The sequence below is a fragment of the Acanthisitta chloris genome, unplaced genomic scaffold (assembly GCF_000695815.1).
Source record: "Acanthisitta chloris isolate BGI_N310 unplaced genomic scaffold, ASM69581v1 scaffold36650, whole genome shotgun sequence".
NCBI lineage: Eukaryota > Metazoa > Chordata > Aves > Passeriformes > Acanthisittidae > Acanthisitta > Acanthisitta chloris.
This window is the reverse complement of record NW_008651723.1, coordinates 2204-21445: the sequence shown is the minus strand read 5'-3', so window position 1 is coordinate 21445 and position 19242 is coordinate 2204. Positions and strand designations below refer to the sequence as shown.

The 19242-nt window shown below is 37.1% G+C and overlaps 1 protein-coding gene across 1 annotated transcript; it reads right to left on the bottom strand.

The window, feature by feature from the left end:
- Positions 1–2154: 2154 nt before the first annotated feature.
- On the bottom strand, positions 2155–18606 carry WDR63 (WD repeat domain 63; the record flags this gene model as incomplete). The annotated part of the gene is made up of 19 exons (XM_009074422.1): positions 2155–2340; positions 3566–3657; positions 4065–4269; positions 4924–5054; positions 5415–5478; positions 6294–6424; positions 7100–7187; positions 7964–8111; positions 9466–9539; positions 11480–11608; positions 12270–12380; positions 12553–12642; positions 12745–12869; positions 13762–13952; positions 14596–14712; positions 14950–15149; positions 16762–16911; positions 17749–17853; positions 18404–18606. Coding segments are annotated over 19 exons (2540 nt in total), but the record flags the coding sequence as incomplete, so codon positions are not given.
- Positions 18607–19242: the final 636 nt, after the last annotated feature.

Genomic DNA, 19242 nt, shown 5'->3' with positions numbered 1-19242 from the left:
TCTGAGGTGGTGTACTAACAAAGTCCAGGCCTGATAACAGAGAGCTGAGCTTTTTAATTAGTTGGTTGTGTGATATTTACATATCTGTATAGGGCAGGCTGTTAGTTAAATATTGATTTAGCAGAGGAACTGTGTTCTCTTCCTGTTTGTTCAACACTGTGCTGCAGGTGGCAAGGACATGCTTGTTGAGTGTTCCTTGGTTTTAGTTTAGAGGTAGTTCAGTATGGAGGGCAAGGAATATTGCTTTAATATTTAAACTTTATACTAACAAAAGAGACTCTTTCAAACCAAGTCCTAACTGGTGGCACTAAACCTCTCTTAAATCTGACCAAAGTTCAACCGAAGTGGTAAGAGCACATGATGAGGGGTTCCTAGCTATAGAAAATTGAAGGGGCATGTATTTAACACTGCCTAAAACTAATTTGCAATGTTTATTTTGGGACACAGGAGCCTTGCACTGATCCTGTTTTGTATTTGGCTGTGCTTTAGTCTGACGAAGCAGAGCACTGGGGTTGGCTATCGCTTGTCAGCCGAAGATCCTCTCTGCAAATCCCCTGTGTGTCAGTTGTCTTTTGTGCTTTAGTGTCTACTGTGACCACATGGACATTTGTTTGACAGGAGTCTGTGATGTTTATTTTGGGACACAGGAGCCTTGCACTGATCCTGTTTTGTATTTGGCTGTGCTTTAGTCTGACGAAGCAGAGCACTGGGGTTGGCTATCGCTTGTCAGCCGAAGATCCTCTCTGCAAATCCCCTGTGTGTCAGTTGTCTTTTGTGCTTTAGTGTCTACTGTGACCACATGGACATTTGTTTGACAGGAGTCTGTGACCCTCAAACAGTGAGTCATGGTAAAGAGTGAACTCACCCGTATAGAGTTTAATCTGTCCTCCTCTGATAGATTTAATTTCTGCTTGACAGGCTCTGCTCAGTTACATGGTGTCTGACCTGGCTATTGAAACCCAGCAGCCAGCAGAACTGTTTACCAAAGAGCTGTCTCTGTGGATGGAGGATGAGCGTTAATATTCATGAGCTGTTACTCATTTACACTTGTAAATATTAAAACTTCTGTAGAACACCATTTGATCTCTCTGAGGAATAATTGTCTTTTGACAGCAATACACAGCCACAGTGTGCTTGGTAAAAGCTGTTTGTTCTAAGTAATACTGGTTTATTTGAGGGAACAATATATTTTAATGGATTTGGTTTTCTGTTTGTAAGCATTTGCCAGGATTAAGTAACAATTATTTTGTAATCTGATGATGGCAAGTGAAAGTGGTTCAGAGTCCTGACAGATAGAACTTTGAAAACTATTATTTAAACAGAATTAGTGGGGGAAGTGTGCACAAAACAACTGTTCTTTAAACACACTGTGAGTAAACAAATGGATAAAGTTAATAAAACAGTAATCTCTAACTGCAAGGTGCTTTATTTCCAAATGTTCTGCTGAAATAGAGAGCTGTAAAACAGCTCACTGGTTCTAAAGGTGATAATGGGCTCTAAGCATCCAGTGAGGAAAGTATTTCTTGTCTCTGAATGCATCACTATCTGCTTCTCCAGGTCCAGAAACACAGTATAGTTTGCATTTTCTTGCTCCTCCATCTCTCCTTTTTTTCTCTGTAGAGTAGTCATACTCTGAAGGAAAAACACATACCAGGCAATAATTAATGCACTGCTAAGCTTTGAAACCTGTATGTGACCCCATGCACAGTGGATCAGTGCTGTCAGAAATTAATGAAGACAGGCATTACCTAGGGCTACATCAATCAGCCAAAGAATTGACAATTTAGTTAGTTAATGTTTTTAAACCATTTACCAAAGAATGGATAGGCAGGTCCTTATGCGAGTAAAGAATGGATGGCTGGAGTCCATCCTCACTTGAAGAAGCAGTGTTTATAGGGAAGTTGGCAAAATGTGACATTTTGAGTGAGCAACTGATGTAAAATGAAAAGCAAATTTATAGCTGTTGAATGTCCATAGACTTTAATGTTCTAGCAGAAGTTTCCCTTGACCAAGAACTGCACTCACATGAACTAGGACCATCCTTACCACTCTTGGCAACTGCAAATATGAAATATAGTGCTGCTAAGCTGTTTTGATTATGTCCATCCTGATTTTCTGAAAATGGGGAATCCTGCCTACCAAAACAGGTGCATTTCAAAGACCCAAAGAAACATAGGAAATTTTCTTAATTCCAAGTATAACATACTGTTTTTTCTCTCTGTGCCTCCAGCTCCATTTCAATTCTGTTTTGGCTTGAAACTTCTGATACTCTTGAAACTCCTGTTGACAGTACTCCAGATATTTGACTTCTCTTTCGAAGTAATCAAGTATGTGGCCATGCTGTTAACACAATAACAAACAAGGGTTGTTACACATGCAAGGACACAGAATTATTGCTGATGATCTGAATATTATTAGTTTATCTTCATTTGGAATATAAAAATCTACAGTTATCCCAATAATTTGCAGCAAAACAATATAAAGATGTGTCCAACTTCAGACACAAAGAAACTATGAAATACCATACTTGAGTATTTATTGTGCATTTATCTGTCATTCTGTGGTTTAGTTTTCCTTAGTCTCTTTAACAGCCTCATATTTTTCAGTGAATACTTCAGTTAGAATGACTGTAATCTGAATATCAGTGACTGCTCCTATGTTAATAATTTTGCAGCCTGAACAGTGTAGTTCCAAAACACAGGTGACTTGTGCAGAATGTGTTTCCTCATGTTATAGCACTTAGTTAGCTCTTGCCTTGCTTTGGAAAGGTTATTTTTACTAAAATGAGGCTGCTGACCTGACGTTTTATTGTTTCATGCAGATCTTGCATGGCAAACCTTTGTGGGATGTTTATAAACTGTTTAAGTGCCTACTTATACTTAAAACTGCAATAGAGTGGGAAGATGATTTTGTGATGTAAAAATAATAGACTAGATAGCAGGCAAGACTGCTAGACTGAAGCTAGACTGTCTGGGAGGTGGGGGAGAAGAACAACTGAAAATGATGTAGAGATAAAGAGAAATTAAACCTTTTCTATTGTTCTCATGGCATTTTGGTACAGACAGTCCTTATTTCAAAAGAGCATGAACGAGTGGGAATGTTAGCAACAGTTTGCAAAATGTGCTTTATCTAAGCTTAGGAGCAGATACAAAGATATCTAAGTTGAAGTACCAAATCTACAGGGGAAAAAATGATGGAAATGTGGGCAAGAAGGTGTAAAGAAAAAGAGATTCAGTTTATTTACATTACTATGCACTATATAGCATTGTTTTGATGCATGAAAACAGGTGTCATTTTTATGGATGTGACAAAAAGAGCTGGACTCTACTGTGATTTCATGTAGCCAGGTTGGGACAGTGGAATTCTACCAAGTGTCACAGATGTTTCCCTTGTTGGCTTTTGTCTGAGCTCTGTGAAAAGCCAACTTGGCTCTTTGGAGAATAAGGCCATATTGATCTCAAATTAATTGCTATCATTTGAAGGCAAGTTTTTCCAGGCAGGCCTGTTTCTGTGTTGGAGTTTTCAGGATAAAGTGTCACAGAGATTAATAAAAATTCTTACCAACCTCATTCCTCGAAGGATGACTTAGTGTTTGACAGATTTCCAAAACATGCAGTACTCCAAGATCATCCGAAACAACTAAAAAATGCTGCTCTGCTGAAATATATTTGACAAAAAACTTATAAACAATCCAAATTCCAACAGCAAAGCAAACCTCCACCCAAGCACAAGATACAGAGGGTTCATTTTTGTTCTGGTCTTTCTGGCTTATTGTTCACTGCAGCAAAAAAGTCACCCTGATTGCTCTCTTATTTTATTAACTAATGAAATTCCCTTTCTAGTTTATCTTTTATTTTTGTTTTAATTAAATGCTTTCAGTTGGTTTTATGCCATGGTAGTACACTTGGAACTGATGAATGTGTTTTTGCAGATACAGTGCAGTGCTAAATTGGTGGAAGTATGCACTTGTTTGAGATCATTTGTAATAAGATTTATGAGCCTTGGAGTCATGGGCTGTTTTGCTAGCAGGGTAGCACAGTAAAGTGCAATCACCATCAACATACGTGAGGCAATCCAGGGGCTGATGGAAGTGATGGTTGATTTGGAGATGTTCTGGGAATGAGACAGCTCATAAGTTTTCTTCAGTAAGTCCCAAATATCTATAGTTCCATCATCTCTGCCAATGAAGAAAACTCCTGGTCTTGTTAAGGACCATTGTCCTGCAGTGTATCTTCCTGATGAGCAGCTTGACTGAAGGATTGGTCCATTCTTTTTAAAACAAACAAAAGATAGACCAAACAGTACCATCAGTTCACTACTTCAGATCTCCTGTCTTTTGAGAATGTTTGCAATTTAAATGATCCTATTACAAAAATAATATCAATGGTACAATTGGTACCACCTGCCTCAGATAAAGAATTGTGGGGAAGTAAAAATCCTGGTATCTCACTTCCAGTCTACTAATGTCCCTATCTGCTGTTGAAACCTGCAGTCGAGATTTTTTCAGGGGCAGCTAACCTGGATTCCTGCATGAGAGGAACTGTATAAAACCCCCACATTTGTCTTCATGTGATTAAAAGACTGCATCCTAAATACAAGTTCTTCAGACTTGTTTAGCACATTGTTTCCTTTATTCTTTTGTTTCCCTAGCAGCAGAAATTAGTTGAGAAACTATGGGTTTTACAAGATTGGAATTGAAGACAGTCACTTCATTTCCTTTTTCTGCAAAAGACAATGTTACAAAGCTATTTCTAAAATAGTTTTCTGATGTGAAGAAGGGAAAGCTTCTTTTATACATGATTTGTTTCTAAACTATGAAGTTTTGTGACTTAGAAACATTTCTGAAAATACAGTCTCTGAGGCTGTTACAGCCCTGTCTTGTATGTCTATCATTTATGTCACAGCTGTGTTAAAGTAACTTACTGTAACCCCTTCTTTCCAAAGGGCAAAATTCTGGCCTCCAATGCTTAGAAAGATGTCTTTAAAAAATGGAGATCTCTGGAGAGTGTTGACAGGTTCAGTGTGGAGGGTGTACTTCTGAGTTTGCTTCTGACCTAATGGATGAAAAAGATAGCTGCTTGTAACCAGTGCCTTAATGATTCACAGTCAAGAGCACAGGACCCAGCTTTGAAGATACTAGCCTCATTTTTTTGCTTATAGGTATGGGAATTAGAATTGCCACAAATCTGGTTACTTCCATGATTTGTGCCTACAGGTACAGAGAGATGCCCCTGTCAGACTCAAGCAGTTAGTGCTATTCTGTCATGCCAGCTAAACTGCCCACACTTTTAAGGGTGTACTGCTAAATCCAGGTGTCATCAGGGAGATAGACTATTAAAGCTGATGAGCTCTAGAGCCTTAAAGAGTTAGTGATATATTAAGGTTTAAAGAGGTATCAAGAAACTTGAACTTACTAACTGGTTCTGCTGAATCAGTATTGATTTCCACTTTCCAGTCAGAATAAATAATTTCTCCATTCTGTAATGCCAGAAAAATGAAGTAAATGCCAATGTTAGAGCTTGGTGGCTTATATGAAAGCGACTTGTTTTTAAGCTGTGATTTTACCTAATTAAAATGATCATTAAATATAGTCTGAGTAAATTAAAACTGGAATTTGCAGCTAGTAACTGAAAACATGTTAAAATTTTGGATCACCATTTTTCAGGTATGTATTGCCAAAGCAGCTTTTCTTACCATGATGTGTGTAGGCACCTATACTTCTTTCCTGCAGAATTGGTGCCTGTTCATGCTTTGCTCCACTATTTGGGGACAAGGTGACGAGAAGCAAAAAGGTAGCTAGAAGCTAAGTTTATATTTCCATAGGAACTCAAAACTAGGAAAGGTTTGTGAATTTTGCATGCATAGGGTTGGCAGAGGGCAATGAGTGGCTTGAGACTTCTCGAAGTAAAATTAAGTTGGGGCAGAAACTCGTGTTAATGTTTTCACCTAGCATTTGGGAAAACACTAAAAAAATCTTACTGGTCTTATGCATTCTGGAATAAGGAAATACTGTTTGGTTCCTGATGGGTAGTTCAGTTCAACAGATTTTGGAAATGCCTTCCAATTTGCCCTTGAAGTAAGGGTTCATCATATACCAAATATTGGGGGTTCAATACCTACTTTAAGCATGTAGCTAAAAGCATTAAAATGGAAATAAAATGTGGCATGTTCAAAAAGATCCTTTAAGTTACTCCTGAAGAAAACATGCAAGTGAAAACTCTGTTATTTAATTGTTCAGTCTTTCAGGTATCTTGAACTAGTATTTTCATTGGTAATGCATTATTTTCACTTACTTCATTTCCAACAAAAAAGTCTGTGGTCACACTGTGTATCATTTTCAGGTACTTGCTTGAAGAAGCACTCATCTCTGTGTGTGTGCTCTCTTCGGGGCATGTTCTTAGCATGTTCTGAGACTCTCCCTTCCCTGGGAAGCAATATGGTTGCATCTATTTGTTATACTCTGGAATTTATCAGACCAAGCAAATCCTTTGTCTTATAAAGGCAGTTGATGGATAAGGGGAATTTCAAGAGAAGAGATGAAGAAAGACTGCCAAGTAAAGCAGCAGTTCTGCAGGTTAGCTGTTTTCTAATAGAATCTCCCCATTGCTGCAGCTGCTCTGAAGTCAGTGCTTCCCATGCCCAGAAAACTACGTAAGGTAGCACTATCCTGTTCTTCACCAGTTTTACACACCACCAGTGTCTCATGGGAACTGCCTTACACATCTGCTGTAGCTGCTGCAACCAGGAGCTAACATCTCTGTTCCGGGGAATGGGTTATGTTTCTAAAAAAGTATCCTGTAGGAGCTGGAAAGGGCATACTGTTTCAGGGCTAAAGGGATGGGGTGGGAGACTTGCATGGGGTGTTAAGTGAAACCAGGTAGAGTTACTGTGGTACTGCTCAGTTTGGATTCAGCACACATGAATATCTTTGTAGTCAATACATGTAGGCTGCACTTTGAATACTCCTATATTTAAGAAACCCTTTTCCCCAGCTGTGTTTAGACATACAACATTTTGTTCCCCAGCTTTCCTGATGTGTACACTGAAATACAAGCTTATTGAAAACACTTTCCCCAATAAGGTATAATAAAAATGTTACCTTGGGTTTTGTAATGATAATGCAGTTCCCTTAAACTAATTCTGACAGGACTGTACCCTGTGTTGGTATCACTCTCACGCAGATCTATCTGTTCAGAAAGAAGTGCATTTGCTAAACCATTTTGTCAGACCTTCAAGGTACAATTCTACATTACTCTGCTGTAATGGAACAGTTCTTTCAGCCTGCAGAGTGTTTGTAATACTCCACAAACAGTATTTGCTACCTCACGTGCAAGCACAGAGAAAATGCAAACCTGTGGTTTCTCTGTGTTATCCTTTTCCTATAAGAATTTTGCTTTGTTTCTATCAAAAAATCCCAGCTCCAGTGGTCAGCATGCTTGTTCAACAACTGTACCAGCTGCAGCTATTCTGAGCAGCACAGTTCAGCATGCCCACAGTTATAATTTTTGGTTGGTTGGTTGGGTTTGGGTTTTTTTTTGTTACCTAACATTGTTTTCTGCCTCACTTTTTTCACAAACTGCTTTGACCATTTTCATGAGCCTGAATGTTGGGTTGCCAGTAATTATGGGTCTGTTGACCATGACCATGTTTCACCCATTTGGGACCCACTGAGACAGACAGCAGAGCAGTTGGAAAGGCTGACAGGAACTTGCACTTTTTACACAACTTCACCTACTTCAGTTCTTAAGAATCAGCCATGCTGTTTCTCATGAATTAGCTTTTTAAAAGGCATTTTATTGTCGTTTCAAAGGATTGTTGAAGTGTTTAGTTTCATAATTAGAAGAAAAATCACAAGAAGTCACAATTTGCTGGAAAAATTGGAGTTGGGAAGCAAAAGAATACATTCCTATGGAGTTCTGTCTATATCTACAGTTGGCTAGATCTCTATATTTGTGTACACTACCTTTATGAGAGGTTTCCAGCAGAGATCTGCAAGCCCAAAAGTGTCTGGAACATCAGGGGGCATATAAAAGTTTTTCTCCTCGTTTACGTTCTCAGATGAAGGTTCTTCATTAAGTTTGATGTCTGGAATATCCCAAAATAATATTGAGCTGAAAAATAATTGTATAATGTTATCCCCTGGTTTTGATTTGAAGTCAGATGCAGTTTTCCACACTTTTTAAAGTCTGGGGTTTTTTAACCTTTCATCTTCAAACTTTGTAGTGCAATATAGACTCTGAAAAGCAGACAAATACAAGATACTTAATTGCTTCTTTTGTAAATGATGGAATATATTTCTTTATTCATCATTTCATCAGTTATTTCTACTAAAGCAGCTAGATAGTATTCACACAGTTGGCTCATGGACAGTTCCTGGGTGAACTTACTGGAGGCTGAAAGAACTGGGCAGAATTCTCTAGAAGGCAATCTAGTAATCCAAATTAAAGTTTGGTCCCAATTTCTGTATGTACTAATTTATTTGCTGACATTCAAGGCAAATGGTCACTTGTATCTGTCATCTCATTGGAGTTTTCAGCCCTCTGATTGTCCCTTTTGCTCTACTCTGGATATTCAGTCACAGATTTGATATAGTCAGTGATAACTTTCCTCATTGTTAATTTCTAACAGGAGTTGCTCAGAGATCTGTGCTCTTCAAGTATGATATTACAGTGACTTCTCTGTTACTTTAGGTAAATACTTTCAGTGTGTGAGTAGTTCAAATAATTGTTCTATGTATATTACTTCATTACACTGCAAACTTATTAACAGCTGTGTTTGCAATCTTTCTTCTAACTTAATTCTTCAAAGCCTTCTCTGTTATTTGATTAGGGACAATAACTTTGGATCATTATCTAATTTTGCTCTCTCTGACACTCCTTTTGATGTAACTAATGGATATATGACTGAGCCCAGCCATGCAGCCTTAAGCCTTTTGACATCATGAAAGCTAAACATTTTTTTCCACTTTTGGCATTCTGCCCCCTTGCCAATCTTTCCCAGAGGATAATATTTGGTCATAACTGTCATGACTATTCAGCCCACAAAATATGAGATTCATACAGAATATTTTTGCTAGCTAAGTCTCAAAGTTTATATATAGGTTGCCCTATTTCTGTCACCTTAGCATCTTTTAACAGCTTTTTGTGCATGCCACACAATCAAATATAAGTGGGGGTGTGGCTTTCCAAGCTAATGCATGTGTGATCAACACTCTTCTTAAGGTAGTACACACTGAAATAAATGTATATATGCAAGGTTTTTTGGTTAATTATCCCTTAATGCCAGTACTGTAAAGGGTTTAACTGGACAAGAACTTGAAGTGCTTGTCTTCTGCATACAGAATTTCAGCTATTCAGGATATGCTGATAGGAATCGAGAAGTGTGTTAGCTACACCATGAATTATACTCCATAAAACTTGCCAAAGTAAACTAGAAAACGTCTTGTAGGTTATATATTGTATATACCAATCAGGGGAGCAGGTTACAAGCTGCAGGAAACTTTCAGCTCTGTTTTCAGAAGTATCACCCGTTTGGTTGTTCTGAAAATAACAGTAATAATTAATACAGGGAAAGGTGATGAGACAAAAAAATCACACTGTGCTACACAAGTACTTCAACACACAAAACAGGCTACTAGAAATTAAGTCACTCTTTCTGCTTGGGCAAGATTTGAAAATCAGGACTTACTAATTTGTAGTTATAAAGTCATGTTAGTTTACAAATATACTTCAAATGAACTGATAGCAGCTTTGCCTGCTACTCACCTAAAATTCTACATCAACTCAGCAGGATAAATCCTTAGTGGCATCACTGCAAGTCAAGCCCTCCTTAGGTTGCCATGTTTGTAACTTCTTTTACGCAGCTTAACCAAAGAGCTAATCACTGAAAATTTTATCTTAAACAGTTCATTGTAATGGGAGTGATATATCTCTGCCAACTTCACACTCTGGGTCATCTATCTTAAATTATCCCTTGGCTGGACCTCACTGTGGGATAGTAGTGCTGCCTTCACATGTTAGTTATTGATAGCTTGTATATGTGAGGTTCTGCAGGTTTTATACCACTTATTATTTACCAAGCAGTTATTGGTTTATACCAGATTAATTTGAATTACTCAGAAAAATAAAGGAAAGGTGCCAGGAGTAACAAGTGATTGCAGGGTAAGCCCTGATCAAATATAATTTCCAGTATATGCAAAACACATCTATTTTTGGCTGAATCTGTATTTGTCAACCATGTGGCAAAATTTCAGCTACACTTTTTGTTTTAGGCTAAATCCTACTGTAATTTTCGTTCACGAGTTGGTCTACCTGGAGTCTTAATCAAGTCTTGCAACCAGGCAAAGCTGAATTAGGTTCTGGATATAATTTTGAATGCTTTTTCATTAATATATAAGTATAAAAACTGCTGATTTTAGGAACTGCCCCATAACAACTGCAATGCTGTGCAAAGGCTGAGGTATATTCCATGATTATATAACAAAAAGTACGTTCCAGTATGTGTTGCTAAATACTGAGGAAGTGATTCCTTTGTAAACATATAAACAGCTTTCTGGGCCTAAACCTTGGCTAAAAACACCCCACCCAAACAACAAAAACCACAACACTGTTCTGCTATCCAATCCCTTTCTTCATGTTTTACATCTGGTACCAATTAGTATCCATGGGTATTACTGTAGCATAAGATGATGATGAACAGTTGTATCAGCTTTCTTTTTTTGATATATTTACACCCTTTTCCTCACTCTTCTGGTAATGTTGCTAAGAACTGCAATATCTGTGAGGTCCTACAAGTTTTCTTTTCAAAAATTTATTGATATATTACTTTGCAGAAACCTTTCAAATATTTCAGGGTTTTTTTCCTCTTGGTTTCCTTTTCCACTGTCTTTATTTTGCTTTTGACTACATTTGCATTACATATTAATCTAGCAACCATGCTTTGATTGTGATTGAGCATCCAATACTCCTGGAAAAGTGTTGGACCCTGTGACTACATAGACCCTAAGTACTATGGAGCTTTAAAACCATCCCAGGAAATGTAAGCTTTGAGTACACAGGCAGCACCTAGTGGAATTAAGGTCACTACAGTAACACCATTCTTGGGCACCCAGATATTTAGGCAATTGGAGTTACTTCTTGGAATTCCTGGCAGCAGGCCAGATTTCTCATTGTAGAAATTTTACACATTTTAGGTATGGAAGGTTTATTGCAATTTTGAATTATAATTTTCATTAAAGTTACAGAACTTTCTTCCAGCATGAGCAGATTCATATCAGACTGAGATCTCAGCACAGTTGTAAAGCAAATGAACAGGACAAGTGGCACCAGATTATTTAATATTTAGGAAATGCAGTGAGAAATAATGAAGGCTATTACAAATAATTGGCTCTTTAATATTTTATCTTGAGCTTACACTAGAATTTCTGAGGTATTAGATTAGGAAAACAATAAAGAGAAGAAAAGTGAATTTTTCAGCTCACCTCAAAATGATCTGGCAGCCAGTGTATATCTGTTACTGGCTTTTTATGACTATAGTCCTTGGAAGAGACTGCACAGTATGTCACTAGAGGTGTCTCTGTCCTACTCTGCTGGACTTGCACTGGTGATGGCTAGAAATGTTTTAAAAAGAGATATCTTAGTGTATTTCCAAAATAAAATAGTATACCTGTCAAATAAAATAGAGGTTACTTTGCAATCTGTTAATGCTTCTTCACACATCTCAGTTCAGTTTATAGGACTTTCTAGGGGTCTAACATCTACCCTTTTGGAAAAAAAAAGCATCAAAACAGGCCTTTGGATATGAAACTAAAAAGAATTCCAACATGCCTCCACAGGCACACACACATCCACATGTGTTATTAGTTTCTCCTCTGCTCTTAGGTCTGTCTTCTGCTTATCCTCTTTATTGTGTTCTTCCACTGAAATCTGCTGCTCCTCTTTTAAGCTACTTTTTCTTTGCCCATTAATTTCTGGAACACTTTTCAGCATTACACTCAGTAACAGACACTATCTGTATTTGATAGGCTTCGTAAGGCACGAAAGGAGGGTATGTTGGTGCCCATTGTAGAATAGGCTCATTGAAGCCTATGTGGCACAAAATACAGTAAAGCTAGTAAGATGGACTAATCAGGTAGAAATTATACTGTGATAATGGCTTTATTTCATGAACTCATTGGGTTTCTTATCCTTTCTAGTCTCCCATTGCAAAGTTTATCTACTCCTCTCTTTTGAGTCAGGATACCTCCACCCATTTTCCCCCCACAGACATACAGATATACTGCCAGCATTTTCCACATTAACAGCTGATACTTTGATTTCATCCGCAATAGGTTGTGCATTTTGCAGTTTTTCTTCATGTTGAGAAATATCCCACAGTACAACCTGCAATGAGAAATTAGTACGTTATGAATTATTTCATCCTGTCTATTAATACACTTTTTTTTTTCAAAACGTGGAGGGTTTGGGAAAAATAAATTCACTCTGCACTAGAATTTATGAAGTCTTTGAAGGATTTTCTCTTTAGTCTGATGCAAACCACTGAAAGGCTATATACCTGTCCATTGACACAGCCACCAGCTATGATATTTGGATTGCCTGGACTGAACTGAAAGCAGTAAATGTCTCCAGGACACTCCAGCATTAACTAGAAAGAAGAAAACAAAACAGTCGAGAAATTCAGTCACACCATTTGTTTGTGACCTTGTTATTTAAACACTTGGCATATTTAAAAGTCTTGATTAAATACCTGAGGGCAGGTAGGGTCGAAACAACTCCAAAAAAGTATTACTGACTGGTACAGCAATGATTTATTAGACAGGTTAACTTGCTTTTCATGAGAAAGCTGCTGTCTTGCTGACACTGCTATAATCCCTGATTGAGAGAGAAAAATCATTTTCTCAAAAGAGACAATTCAAGTTTCAACAGGCTGTTAATTATTCTAAGTGACTTATATTTATATCTTCTGGATACAGTGCAAAAAAACCCCTCAAAATCCCCAAAACAAACCAACCATGTATTTATTTTTTTTATTTTATTTTTCAGATCAGCTTTGAGGAAACTATATTTGTTACTTAAAATTATTTTAGAATGAGTCATAGAACCTAAGCATCAGGATAAAATGCAGCTTATTTTGCTCCTCAGTGGTGCAATACTGCACCTGAAACGACGTGACAAGCATATAGTCCTGGCCACCCATGATGAAAACAAATCTTTTGTAACCCAATTAATTTTCTACACAGGCTGCAGTGCTGGCTAGTCGTATGCTGTGCAGCCGGGGCGTTTATATAGAACTTAATTGTGCCTTTAAGCCTGGCTGTGTAGAGCAATAATCCCCAGCAGGGAGCAGGAGCTGACATTTAGTTTGTCTCGTGGTGCTCCCTGGCACTCAGCAGAGCTGTGTCCCTTTGTGGCTGTAACATTCCTCACAAGGACTAGGCGTGCTACAAGAGCCAGCCATGGGCAGAGGGACAGTGGTATGCAGAGCCACCCGAAGGACCTGGCATGGTTGCAGCCCTGCTTGAATGAGCCTCATAAGGAAGAAATTTCTCATTCCTATGGTCTCCACTTACACATTAGCTTGAAGGAGCTTGCATGGCTTTACAAAGAATTTGTCTGTCTCATCGGCCATTCAAACAGGCATAGCAAATCAGTTTTGATTTGTTTTTAAATTTGAAAGCTGATAATTTTATGAGAGATGTGTATTTTATAGCTGTCATATAATACCCATCATTGAAGTCTCAAATCAGTACTGTAACCACATTACCATAAAGGGTTGGATGCCAGCGAACACAGCTAATGGTTCTGTCCTTGAGGTACTGCAGATCTGTAAATGACTGGTATGCTTTAAGATAAACATCTGGCTTGCCACCAGAACCGCTTTCATCTTCTGCTAGGGCCTTCCAGTCATCAAAAAAAGGATTCATAATTTCATTTTGCTGCAATGCAATTTCCATTCTGTTTTGCAAAAAAAACATTTAACACTCAGTAATCCAGATGTGACTACTCAGTAGTAGAATCACAAATATTCTGTAAAGAGGCAGCTTTTGTTTTACACAAAATTATGACCACAGCAGTTAGAAAAATCGAGTATTAATTCCTCAGTGATGCATCATTGCAAGGAAACCCTCTTCCCTTTAACTAGAAATAGCTGTTGTATCAAGAATTTAACTCTAGCTCTGTGTGGACCAAGCACAGGGCAACTGTCCAATCCTTGTGCAAAAAGCATCAGCAAATAGGATTTGTCCCATGACTACAGACATAGCCATGGGTAGGACAGCACCTTTGTTCACTGCATAACTCTCTGCTTGAGTGAACAGTGCTTGAAAGATCAGCTTTGCAGGTTGTTTGAAAAGATGTATCACTATCAACTTTAGCAGTTCTAATATCTATTGAAACCAACATTCGTATGGCATAGACTTCATATTAATTTTCATAGAAATACATGTTAATATTTATTAATACTACAATAATAAGAAAAAATTATATAGGAACAAAATATAAAAAAGGTATTTGACCAGACCAATGATCCACTCAGACAAGAATTCTTGCCTGTGTTCTGTATTATTTCAGGTAGCCTGAAGGAGTGCAGTGACTTTACCTTAAATGTACTGCTGTAAGAAATTCCTTCAGGCTCTCAGGTGACAGACTCTCTGCTTCCTCTTCATTTGACAACTGCCTAGAGAAATACTGGGTGGCTGCATTTTTTCGATAGATCCTAACCAATCGGAGTAAATGTGAACGTAAGTATAGAAACCATTTCAAGTGTAAAATTAAAAACTAAATATATTCAGTTTTTCTAGAATCTCTTTGGAAAAGAGTGAAAGAGGAAAGATGCAAACAGAACATCCAGTTTTGTTCTCTTAATTAATTTGTAAGTGACTAACTTCAGAATTTTAGTTGAGGTAAGAAAGTGCATAGATTAATAAGCTGATAAATATTTTCTCACACGTACCATTTTGTCTGAGTACTAGCTTCTCTGACTTTAGGAACCATTTGTATCCCCACATCTTTTTGAAGTATTTTAATACTGAAAGTTGTGTCTTGATAGGATGTGCATTCAGCATAACTATCGTTTACATCTGAAGCATTCTTATCAGTAAATGTAATTGGTGCACCAAACTTCCTGCGTGCTCGAGAAATCTTATACTGAATCTGCAAAAGATATGTTTGTGGTTAGCAGGAGAGAAAGTTTTCAGGAAGTTTACTCTGCAGAATGGCAGCATTCACACAATTGTAGAATTATTTATGTTGATGATCTCTGCATTGAGTTTACTTATATTTCTGCATGTGAAATTCTGAAGTGCTCTTATAAATAACCTACATATGCAATAGAAGACAGGTTTCAATTTCTAAAACAAGAACTTGCCTTTAGGTAATATTTTTGGATTAATACTAGTAGGACAAGAGAATCACATTTCCTAATTCATGCAGTATCTAAACTGCACATTTTGATACTATGTGAATTGCAATTGCCTAGTACTGAATTGGCCTTCCAAGATCTGACTTTTCAGCCCTTCCCTCTTAGTGCAATTCTCAACTTTGGGTGAAGAATTTTAGCTTTCCTTGCAATGTCTAAGGAGAGAAAAGGACTCCAAAGAGGATCCACTAAAATTTGTGTAAAGGAGGTTCCTTACAGTGAGAACTAGGAAGGAAAAGGGCTGTGGCTTGACTTCTGCCCACAAAGAGAAGTATGCATTTGATTTCATGAACTTTAGAGGTATTACTTTGTCTTGGATTTATAGCCAGGTACTTTTTCCCAGAACCTTCCACAGAACTGGCAAGGAAAGTAGGCTAAAAATACTTTTGAGTGGACCTTGCCAGCAAGGTAGAATAAAGAATACTTGGACTGGGAATGTATTCAATTTAGTGACTGTGAATTAGCTTCAGAACAATCAGACATCTTTTTAAGTATAAAAATATAATGTCTTTTTAATGTATAAATAATGTCTCTTTAATATATAAAAATGTAATGATGAATGTATAAATACTGTCTTTTTAATGTATAACAATGTAATGTCTTTTAAAGTATAAAAATTTACATATAAAAGTATCCAGAAACTGGACATTGTTGGTGAGACCAATCAAAACTTGCTAGAGTTGCTGAGAACTATCAAACCTTAGTTAGTTTTCCTTGAACAGGGATTTAGGTATTGAGCAAAAATCACTGATGGGCAGTTAGATGTTCGGAGATGCCCCAAACATCACAAGTTAGGTGACACCTGTGAGTGAATCTACTTTCTGGATATACAATTTTCTCAGTATAATTTGTAGATGTAATTAATAAAATATGTCCTTCTGTAAAGTCAGCTTGTAATACCTGTAGTCAGTAACACTTAAAAGTGTTGCATGCTGCTTAAATGTCATCCATAAAATGAAGCAGAGTTCACTGAGTCTCAGGGAAACAGAGCAATGACTCAATGTGTAATCCAACCACATAGAAAATTGAGCAAAAAGTGTCAGAGGTGCCAATGACCAAAGATGATCAGGACTTTTGAACTTACACGTTAAAAAGTAGTTTTGTTCCATGCAGTCCCATATGCCTTATTGGCAGGACTTAGAACAGAGTTTAAAAAAAATTAAAATTCTGAAGCACTTTCAGTTTTTGTTAAAGATGAGGTATTTCTCTCTTTCTCCTTTTGTTAGTTTTCTTGAAATACCCCAAGCAAAACTAGGTTTGCAACTTCCAGTTTCCTGATTTATTTTTAAGGAAAATAAATTTGGGGGTTTATATATATTTGGTTGACTAACATCTGTTGATTCTGACCTTTGTAACAGTGTCTTTAACAGATTCTTCTTCAACTTCCTTTTCACTCCCAAGAGAAACCCAAGGTTTGGGGACAAGAGCCTTACAAGGATGGAATTCTAGAGTTTCCTCTATATTTTCTTCTTCTTCTTCTTCTTCAGTTTCTGGAGGCTGTGACATCAAACAGTGAGAAATGGTACTTTTTCAAAGATTTGGTACTGAAATGTAAGTATGAACTAGAAGCCCAGTTTTCAGTCTTCATTCACACGTTCTTTTTTTTTGTCACAGTGCAGTGACTGTGGCTGCACTTGTGCCCCTGGGTAGGACTGGGTTAGGTCCCATTCATTTGTGCATTAGAATTTTCCAATAAATATTACATATTTAGCTACTAAAGAGAGACAGTTGTCTTGAAAGCAAATTACTTTTACACAACAAGAATTTATAGTGATTTCCTACAGTAGGCCTTCCTGCCTGGAACTGCAGTTCACTTTTTTTAATTGGTACTTCTCCTGATTTCCTGATTCTGAATGACAAACTCGTGTTGAAAAATTATATAATTTTCCTATAAACTCTCCCCTATAGTGCTATGCAGAAGGGGAATGATCTATGTATCTAGAGCTATTTAGGACTCAAGAGCATCTAAATGTATGATTTGAAGAATGTATCCATGCACATTGTGAAAAATAATTATAATATTTCTTTGAAGATTCCCAATATAATATCTTTTATGGCTGAGGAATCTGGGTCTTGGCAGAGAAAATGAATGCTGATGATAAAAAAGCAGCAGTGGGGGTTATACTGGCCTTCTGAAGTAAAATACATTTAATTCAGTCCTTCTTAGAATAGGAGATATTTTTACAGTGAGTCACAAATTTTTCCATGATCAGATTAACCATTAGAGAAACATCAGATGCTTGTGAACAAAGTGACATTCCTGAGGTATATGTTTAAGACTAGATTCTGAAATATCCATAGATAGAGCAATGCTGTGGTATACTTGGCTTTTACCTTTAAAAGGTTTTCCTTGGCTTCTTCAGAAGCAACAATGTAAAAGTTCTGTCCATACTGGAGCTTTGCATCAAAAACTAGCAAGAGTTCTTCCCCTGGATATTCCTGTTTTGATTAAAACAAGTAGTGGAAAATTGAAAACAGCACAAAAACCAAACATGAGGTTATGACTGGAAAAGTTACCACTAGTGTAAATTTAGTACCTTAGGTTAACTTTGTTGTCTTAACAGAGAATTTCATGTGCTAATTGAAAAGAACAGATGGATTTAATTTTGTAATAAAAATAAGTCTGAGGCAAAGCTAATCTTTTATACAGAGAATTAAACAGAAAAAGAAACTGTTTTAACAATTCTCAATAAACAGGCCATGACTTAGAGGAAGCCAAATATGTGAAGCTTTACCAGTTGACACAATCAAAACTACTGTTATTTATGCTATTTTTAGCATATTTTCAATCTAAAGTTAGTAAAAAAAATAATGGTGCATGGCAAGCCATGAGCAACTTTGAGTTTACAATGGTCTGTGACCTATAGCATTTGGATATTACAGCATTAGTGTATTTAAACAGAACCAAACAAGGACAGACCTCTTCCTTAAAAGAATATATACTCTGAGAGCATGAAGTCTTACATAGAGAACAAAATAAGCTACATACTGAGACAACTTTTTTCACAGGGTAGAAATCAGAAACTTTAGCTCTTGTTTTCAGGTCCTGAATGATGTCCTCTTTTTTAATACATTTGAAACAATTTTCTTCTGTGACATCTTCATCAACTCGGCAATTAAAAATTTCCTGGGTATTTGGAGTTATAACTAAAGGAAAGATTTCTGGGTGGCCTATTAAAGAAAGAAAAATTGCTTGATAAACAACTTCAGAGTGTTTTTTAAACATACAGATATACTTTGATAACAGTATGTCTTTAATGTTTCTAGCAGAATGCTTTTGAATCTTCCAGCTTTGTCTGTGGTGTTTTGGAAGGCATGGAATACAAATTATATTTTGTTAGTCTTGGAAAAGACTCTACCCAACAATTCATACTTAATGAATATAATTTTCCTGGTTTTGGTTTTTTTCTTCTTGATCGACAGATGATTAAGAGCTTTAGTGAAAAGTCATTAATGGGCTGGTTTTAATACTCTGAGGACACAAATGCATGGCTCTGATTTAAGAAAGCCCTCAAATAAATGCACTGCAGTCTTTCCCTGCAGTCCAGGGCCATATTAAGCCAATTTTTAATCTAGATGAGGCTTCTAAACTCTGCCAAATAAGGATGCTTTGCTGATTTTGGACTTTCATCTTGCTCTCACTGAGTTCAGAGTGCAGTTGAGTCTATTTCTCACTAAGCAAGTGAGGCTAAAGCAAGGTCACTGAGATTAAAGCCAGATATTTATATTCAGCTTTGCTGGAGAATATATAGCTGTTGTTTCCTCCACACATGACCTCTGCTAGGTTCATTCATATTAATTCAGAACAAGGTATTTCTTATCCTAGCA